Genomic DNA, 8571 nt, shown 5'->3' with positions numbered 1-8571 from the left:
CCTCGCGGAAAGAGAGTTAACAATGGTAAGTCTACCAAATGAAACATCTAGGATCATCTGTGTGAAGTCCAATAGAGTCTGTAGGGCGTGTGCATACTTCAAACTATCAAATAACAGAAAAAAATTAATAAAATAGGGAAGAAAAATGAAAGACAATCAGAAATAGCATCCATAAAGGAACTAGAGATTCGGTTACTAGGGAACCGTGACAGAAAGGTAGAAAAAGGTGGCGGTCTGGCCTAAAAGGGAAACTCACCAACTACCCCAAGTAGCCATACAAGAGTGCAAAATCTAGTCATCATAGTAACAATTGTACAAAGAAATATCATATCTCAATGTAACCAATGTATCCAAAGGAGGTAAAGGCCAGGAACATGGCCTGATATCCAATGTAGGTTCTACCAACACCGTTATAAGGGCAACAGGGTGTTACACGAATCATTCATGCTTTACCTGAACACCCAAACATTCTAGAAATGTATTATGAAATGTAACAGTGGAAACAATGTCGGACCATATACCATATAGCAATTATATAGCACAGGAAATAAAGATAAAAAGATACATTTTATACCCATAACAAGAGCAAATAAATCTGGGCCAAAAATAGATCCATGTCCAGTAACTTAGTCCCAGTTGGCACATGTTATAGTAGGAAACAGACTCTGAGTGTCTCTAACAGTCTTACTCCTTTATCATATTACTTCGAGACGGAAGACAACTCCTCCGGGATTGGTTTAGGTAAAGTGTCATGAAGGACTGTCAACAGGAATGTCCCAAATTTTCAGAATAGAAGGGCCATCCTCGGGTGAAGGTATCACTGCGAAGGCGCCGTTTCACATTACAATAAGCTTAGTAGGAAAGCCCCATTTGTATTGCACATTTCCTTGGGTGGAATAGACGCCTTTTGGCCAGTGTCACAGGAGAAATATTTGGAAATATCTGCAGATTATTTAGGCACTCAGCTGTGGATGAGGAATACAAAGCAGCCTGTAGAATGTGTTCTTTAATATGAAGAAAGTGGACCCTGAGCAGAGTGTCCCTCTGTGCTTGGATAGGGGCCTGTTTGGACTTTGGGAGTCTATGGATCCTATCAATAAGAAGGTCAGCGGCAGAAGCCTTCGTAGAAGTTTCTGAAAAGAGGACCATAATCCTAAAGCTCTGCATTTGTAACAGAATCCGGAATGCCCATTATTCTGATATTATTTCTCAGAGACCTGTCTTCTAAATCAATGACTTTATCACAAATAGAGACCAGGTCTTCCCGAAGGGTGTCATGTGCTGAAATCAGATCTTTGTGAGACGCAACAATCTCTTTCATCTCTGTACGAGTGCCAATCTCACTGATATCAGACCCCAAAGCTTCAAATATTAGAGTTAAGTTCTGAGGTTAGTTCAGTCCTTAAATGTAAATAACATAGAATGTATAGAGCGTAGAGTAACAGGACCATCTAGTGTGTCTTAAGACGTTTTCAGCCATTACAGCTGGGCTGTGCGTCTGACAAGAAGAAGCAGATGATGTAGTGGTCTCAGAAGGACCACCTGAATTTGAGGTACCAAAGAGATGGACAGGTGGGGCCAATTTGGTACTTTTTAACCTTTTTTTGGAGGCATGAGGGGTCACTCCGAGTTGATCTCTCTAGCAACTTTTTTTCAGCGCTGCGATCAGGTTAAAACTCATCAAAACCGCACATGTATGCACCGCAATGCGCAGGCGAGTCGTACCGGTACAAAGAGGATTGGTGATGGGCAATGGATTTAGCGAAGAATCAATTCGCACAGCTGATCGCAAGGTGATTGACAGAAAGAGGGCGTTTATGGGTGTCAACTGACCGTTTTCTGGGAGTGTTTGGAAAAACGCAGGCGTGTCCAAGCGTTTGCAGGGCGGGTGTCTGACGTCAATTCCGGGACCAAAAAGTCTGAAGAGATCGCAGCGGCTGAGTAAGTCCAGAGCTACTCAGAAACTGCAACAAACTTTTTTGTGCCGTCTGCTGCAAAAACATTCGCACACTTGCAAAGCGAAAATACACTCCCCCTTAGGTGGCGACTATCTGATTGCAGCACAGCAAAAAGTTGCTAACGAGCGATCATATCGGAATGACCCCCATAAGCTGGTTACAAAGAGACTGACCTCTCAGAGATAGGAAAATACAATCTATAAATAAAAGTAGCAGTAGTACGCTGTCAGGAGGTTACATCAAGATGACTCAGTTCAAAATGACATTCTTTGTCGGGGTGACGGGGGTATCCGAGCTAAAATTTCAAGTAAACATGATGTAATGCAACTCAAATAACACAGTAATGAGCGAGAAATTCCACTAGAGGTCAGCGTGATCACAGACGTGAAGTACTCAGCACAGAGAGACACAAATGGCAAAATATATTCAGTGAATAAATCCACAAAATAATATACTGTGAGGTTGTAATCAGAGTGTAATGCGCTGTACTCAGACTATACTTGATACTGGGCTCTGCATGTAGACTGAGAGGAAGTAGATTATAGTGGTACCATATAAATAGAAGGCAGTTTCACCTCCAGGCAAATGCTGCAATTTAGTGTATTGACCACGGTCCAGCCGTCAGGACACTTATTTAGCAGCTTATATTAATTTCAAACCTTATTGAAGCAAAGCATGCGATGGCCGGGCACTAGGATCCAAAATGGCAGCCACCTCACTTCCTAATATCCCTGCAGGGCTCTGGTGACTGTGGGCAGCCCGTTCTGTCCCCAGCAGAAGCAGGAGAGCAAGTGCTCCCACCTGAGGCAAAATCGCCTCCAAGTCAGGTATCCGGAGTATGCAGGAAAGACTGGGCGCACTTATTCCCAGACTACAGCCCGTGGCTTCAGCGGCGGCACTAGGCTGCGGCAGTGAACAGTGCCCGTAGTGAGCGGCTTTAGGCCAGTAGGAGTGGACGACTTAATAGATTGGGTCTTGATCCCAGCGGCGGCTGAGAGCTATCAGGTAGGGTAGATAAGAAGCCACTTACGGGGAGATGTACTAAGCAGTGATAAAAGTGAAGTGAGCCAGTATAGAGAAGTTGCCCATGGCAACCAATCAGCATTGATGTAACATTTATAATTTGCATACTATAAAAGTATACTGAGCAGCTGATTGGTTACTATGGGCAACTTCTCCACTTTTAACACTGCTTAGTACATGTCCCCCATAGTGAGGAGAGCTCAGAAAGCATGTCTGGATGGACTCAGGCCCCTCTTATTTATTATTTTATATACTAACAGGGGTGACAGGTGTGGTATATCCCTGCAAAGGCAGATCCAGTCTCTTTCTCATTAGACTCTGCTGTCTTCCCTGCACTCTCACTCAGATGTTCACTGCTGCCAGTAGCACACGTATGAGAAGCAGAAGTATGGCGGCAGCTGTATAGATTCTGATATGTAATTCTCTGTATCATACTTACCGTACACACATCGTTCTTATTACTATTAAGAGAATATAGAGGTAAAACTCATGATGGGGGTGTTAGAGTGGATTATAACCTAGCAGATGATTATAATTGAAGGTTATTATATGGGTGTATTGCATGTAAAATACCTTGTTCCACACCTACTCTGCTGTAGCAATATACCTTATATAAGGGTGAGTAACACATGTACAGGCTTACCAGCGTATGAGCACACACATAAAGGAATGCTACCTTACCAATGCTTCCAGGAGTAACGTTAGGAGACATTTCTCTGATCCATCAGCTCATACGACTGATGTTATTGTTCATCTAGAATCTCCAATTCATACGATATGTTCCCCATCCATTGTTTTACATTGGTGCTGACATAGGACTTGCCGAGTGACTACGTCTCCATTTATACTTCATGGTTAGTTACCAGTACAAGAGAGAGATATATCTAAGTCTTATTATAATATTACATTTGTTATTGTGAGTGTTCTCAGGAGGGTGGACACAATGATAGTCTGAGACACAATATTATAAAGCCTTCATTAAAAGTTATGTTTTATTATACACACAAATTTACAATTAAGTGTCCCAGAGAGTCGTCTTCTCCTATTGTTTACAAGATTAATATTGTTACAGAAAATGCCACATTTCCATAATGTATTTTATTTCCAGCAGATGGACACACAAGCAGGAATATCTCAGAAGGACATCTAATGTTATCCCCGGATTGTGACATAAAAGATAATGACAGTAGACCGGATTCTCCAGGAGATAACCCCATTACCCCAATTATACATCCAGCTCTATCAGCTGATCCCTCTGATCCTGGGAAATGTTCTCCTGATCACTCTGATATTGGAGCATCTGTTACAGCTCTGAGAGTAGATACAGTGTTTCCCTGTTCTATAGATGCCAAATGTTTTACAAAGAACACAAAGCCTATTAACCCACACACAGGTAAGGCAGGTGAGAGGCCACTGATATGTTCAGTGTGTGGGAAATGTTTTACATACAAATCACATCTTGTTATACATCAGAGAAGTCACACAGGTGAGAGGCCATTTCCATGTTCTGAGTGTTCGAAATGTTTTACAACGAAATCAGATCTTATTACACATCAGCGAAGTCACACAGGTGAGAAGTCATATCCATGTTCTGAGTGTGGGAAATGTTTTACATACAAATCACGACTTGTTATACATCAGAGAAGTCACACAGGTGAGAAGCCATTTCCATGTTCTGAGTGTGGGAAATGTTTTACACAAAACTCACATCTTGTTATGCATCAGAGAAGTCACACAGGTGAGAAGCCATTTTCTTGCTCTGAGTGTGGGAAATCTTATTTAACTAAATCACATCTTGTTATACATAACAGAAGTCACACAGGTGAGAAACCATTTTCTTGCTCTGAGTGTGGGAAATGTTTTGCACACAAATCACAGCTTGCTACCCATCAGCAAAGTCACACAGGTGAGAAAGCATTTCCATGTTCTGAGTGTGGGAAATGTTTTGCACACAAATCAGTTCTTGTTAGACATAACAGAAGTCACACTGATGCTAAGCCATTTTCTTACTCTGAGTGTGCAAAATGTTTTACACAGAAAACACATCTTGTTATACATCAGAGAAGTCACACAGGTGAGAAGCCATTTCCATGTTCTGAGTGCGGGAAATGTTTTGCACTTAAATCATATCTTGTTAGACATCAAAGAAAGCACACAGGTGAGAAGCCATTTTCTTGCTCTGAGTGCGGGAAAAGTTTTACCTGGAAATCCAAACTTGTTATACATCAGAGAAGTCACACAGGTGAGAAGCCATTTTCTTGCTCTGAATGCGGGAAATGTTTTACACAAAAATCACAACTTGTTACCCATCAGCAAAGTCACACAGGTGAGAAGGCATTTCAATGTTCTGAGTGTGGGAAATGTTTTACATGGAAATCACAACTTGTTACACATCAGCAAAGTCACACAGGTGAGAAGGCATTCCCATGTTCTGAGTGTGGGAAATGTTTTTCACACAAATCAGCTCTTGTTACACATCAAAGAAGTCACACAGGTGAGAGGCCATTTCTATACTCTGAGAAATAAATCATCTCTTGTTGCATACAATAGATATCACTCAGGTGCGGAACCATTTTAATCTTCTGTAGTATACTCATCATTGCCATGCGTTCTTTAAGGTTCTTATCCTATCTCCTATGTTTTTTGCAATATACATGTTACCACTGGGTGAAATAATCAGATGTCATGTCCTCATCTACTACTGCTATGCAGTGGACCTACCTTTGCTCTAGGTATTGAGAACCCAGTACCAATCCTAAATGGTTGTCTAGCTGAGCTCCAGGTGTGGGTGATGCCAGTTGGCTGTGACTCAGTCCTGGTGAAACAGGTCCTTATGATAGAAGCTCACCAACAAAGGGCAGGGCTACAGCTCAGCTTTGCAAAACCAACCAGACACGCTTAGGGGTTCAGAGTTACAAAATGCTGATCCTGTGCGGAAGCTTGGTGTCCTGGATGGTGGAGTGACACTTACACATCAGGTATCAGCCACAATCAGATCCTCATCTGAGGAACATAGCCATACTCCAGCACTTATTTCCCTCAGAAGATCTACCTGATGTCATACATGCACTTGTATCATCACACATAAACTACTGCAATGTCCTCTACCTGGGTCTCCCAGCAAACGAATTGCACCGCTTGTAGCTTGTACAGAATGCAGCAGCCAGGCTGTTACCTAACCAGCCCGTTCCTGCCACATAACACCCGTTCTCTACTCCCTTCACCGGCTGCCTGTAAGATGGTGTCTCTATTACATAATCTTACTGACTCTCCGAGCCCTACATGACCAGGGTCCATGTACCAGAAGCAGCTTCTGCCTCCTTACTGACTTACTGTAGGCACCTATTACATAATCTTACTGACTCTCCGAGCCCTACATGACCAGGGCCCATGGTACCAGAAGCAGCTTCTGCCTCCTTACTGCCCTGCTTTCTTCTACCTGCAGATGAAGGACTGTGGGGAGAGATGGGGCGGTGGCAATAGTGGTGGAGATGGTGGTGACAGAGCGGGTGGCAGTAGTGTGGGGGGCGACAGGGCGGGTAGCAGTAGTGGGGTGAGGCAGGGTGGGTGGCAGTTGGTGTAGATGGGGTGGTGGCAGTAGTGGGGGAGATGGCGGTGGCACTAGGGGGGAGACAGGGCGGTGGCAGTAGTGGAAGGAGAGGGGGGAGATGGTGTATTGCAGTAGACAGGGAGACAGGGTGGATGGCAGTAGTGGGGGGGAGACGGTAGGTGGCAGAAGTGGGGGGAAGACAGGGCGGGTGGCAGTAGTGGGGGGGAGACAGGGCGGGTGGCAGTAGTGGGGGGGAGACAGGGCGGGTGGAGATAGGGCGGGTGGCAGTAGGGGGGGAGACAGGGTGGGTGGCAGTAGTGGGGGGAGACACGGGGCGGATGTCAGTAGTGGGGGGGAGACAGGGCGGGTGGCAGTAGTGGAGGCGAGACAGGGTGGGTGGCAGTAGTGGGGGGAGACAGTATGGGTGTCAGTACTGGGAGGAGACAGGGTGGGTGGCAGTAGTGGGGGGAGACAGGGCGGATGGCCGCAGTGCAGTACCAGGGGCTGCTGGAGACAGTAAAGAGGTGTATGGGTCCCGCACAGAACCAGTTGATAATTAGACTTAATGATGATTCTGCTTCCTTATGTCTAATGAATCCCTTGTATGTGTTACTGTTATTTGCTGTGTCAGCCTTTATGTGTGTTCTGTGTAATCCTGAAAGTGCTGCTACCGATCTCATATCATTTGTAGTAACTTGGAAAATATGAGATATGAGGTGCACTCTGGAAGCTTATAGGGGGTTAATCAGAGATGATCGCAGATGTGACATCATGCAGCCCCTGGAAAATGGTTCCGGCCCTCCCGCGTTCACCCCTCAGGGATGCGGCCGCAATGTGTTTGTCTGCGCGGCTGCTGCGCACGTGCATTTTGTCACCACAAGCAAACTGCTGCGGGCCACAATTGCGGCTGGGTCTGAATGACCCCCATAGGGTTTTGGCTCTCCTGATATCTATCTGTTTTACTTACCTGCAATACTATAATGTAACCTGAATTGTTTCTGTGCTTTAAGGATATTTTATCCATGTTGTGCAGAGTAAAGTATTTTTTAAGTTTAAAATTTAGACAAAAATCTGTGTATTAAAGATATGAAATAAAGTTGTTTAAAAACAAAAGATTTCCGTTGAGTCTTTTTATGTGTCTGTGTATTATCTTATTTCCAGATAATTGTCGCTATGGTGACAGAAACAATTTCCTGTTAATGTGTCACTTGTATTGTTCCTTTTGTGTCCAGTAGGTGGGCTCGGAAATGTTATCCTTTTCCTCGCAGCCCCAGTTGCTGGAGAAAATGAAGGAGGCTCTGTTGACGGGTCACGTTCCACTTGAGCTGACAATTTTCTCACCAGCAGGTCTTTCCACCTCTGCAGACTTGTGTCCGGAATGAGAGATACAACGTAGGCTTTAAACCTAGGATCGAGCATTGTGGCCAAAATGTAGTGCTCTGATTTCAACAGATTGACCACCCTTGAATCCCTGCAAAGCGAATGAAGGGCTCCATCCACAAGTATTTCCAGGGAAGACGTTAAGTCTGAGGGACTATGCACAGGCCCAAATGATAATTGTTTTATGATCCTTCTATGTATGAACCAACCAACCGATGGAGGGAATAATCCGAAAGTGTTAATACCAAAGATTAGCTAATCTGGTTGGAGGTGCGCCATTAAGCAAATTGCAATGACTGGTTAGGGGGGTTAGAAAAAACACTAGTGGGCTTATATCTAAAGAAACCTTAATGTGTGGCGCACTCTTTTTCTTTATGTTTCATGAATAAATTAAAACAACTTATTATTTTTATTTAAGATAGATTTTTCAATAGGCATGACATAAGGCAATTGATTGTCAGTCTGGAAAGACAAAAAAAGAATGAAATATATAAAATAATTTATATACCAGCACTACCTATGTATGGGTATATGGGTAGAGCAATAATTGATATAAGCAAGTGAAATATAAAAGGGATTTAAACACAGGTTTTATTTATCAAATTGATTAGATCCTTTCACAACGGGATTGTGATCTCAGAATAATGTTTTACAGCTGCT

The 8571-nt window shown here is 43.7% G+C and overlaps 1 protein-coding gene across 1 annotated transcript; it reads left to right on the top strand.

Moving 5' to 3' along the window:
- Positions 1-4092: 4092 nt before the first annotated feature.
- On the top strand, positions 4093-6501 carry LOC134984251 (gastrula zinc finger protein XlCGF57.1-like). Its single transcript, XM_063949877.1, has one exon. It carries the CDS (start codon positions 4131-4133, stop codon positions 5505-5507), a length of 1377 nt encoding a protein of 458 aa, XP_063805947.1. The 5' UTR covers positions 4093-4130; the 3' UTR covers positions 5508-6501.
- The last annotated feature ends 2070 nt before the right edge of the window (positions 6502-8571 follow it).

Source organism: Pseudophryne corroboree (genome assembly GCF_028390025.1).
Source record: "Pseudophryne corroboree isolate aPseCor3 chromosome 3 unlocalized genomic scaffold, aPseCor3.hap2 SUPER_3_unloc_43, whole genome shotgun sequence".
In the NCBI taxonomy this organism is placed as follows: Eukaryota; Metazoa; Chordata; class Amphibia; order Anura; family Myobatrachidae; genus Pseudophryne; species Pseudophryne corroboree.
This window is presented reverse-complemented; position numbering and strand designations above follow the sequence as displayed.

Coding starts and splice junctions, on each gene's coding strand:
- LOC134984251 (XM_063949877.1), top strand. CDS start 4,131: ATGTTATCCCCGGATTGTGACATAAAAGATAATGACAGTAGACCGGAT.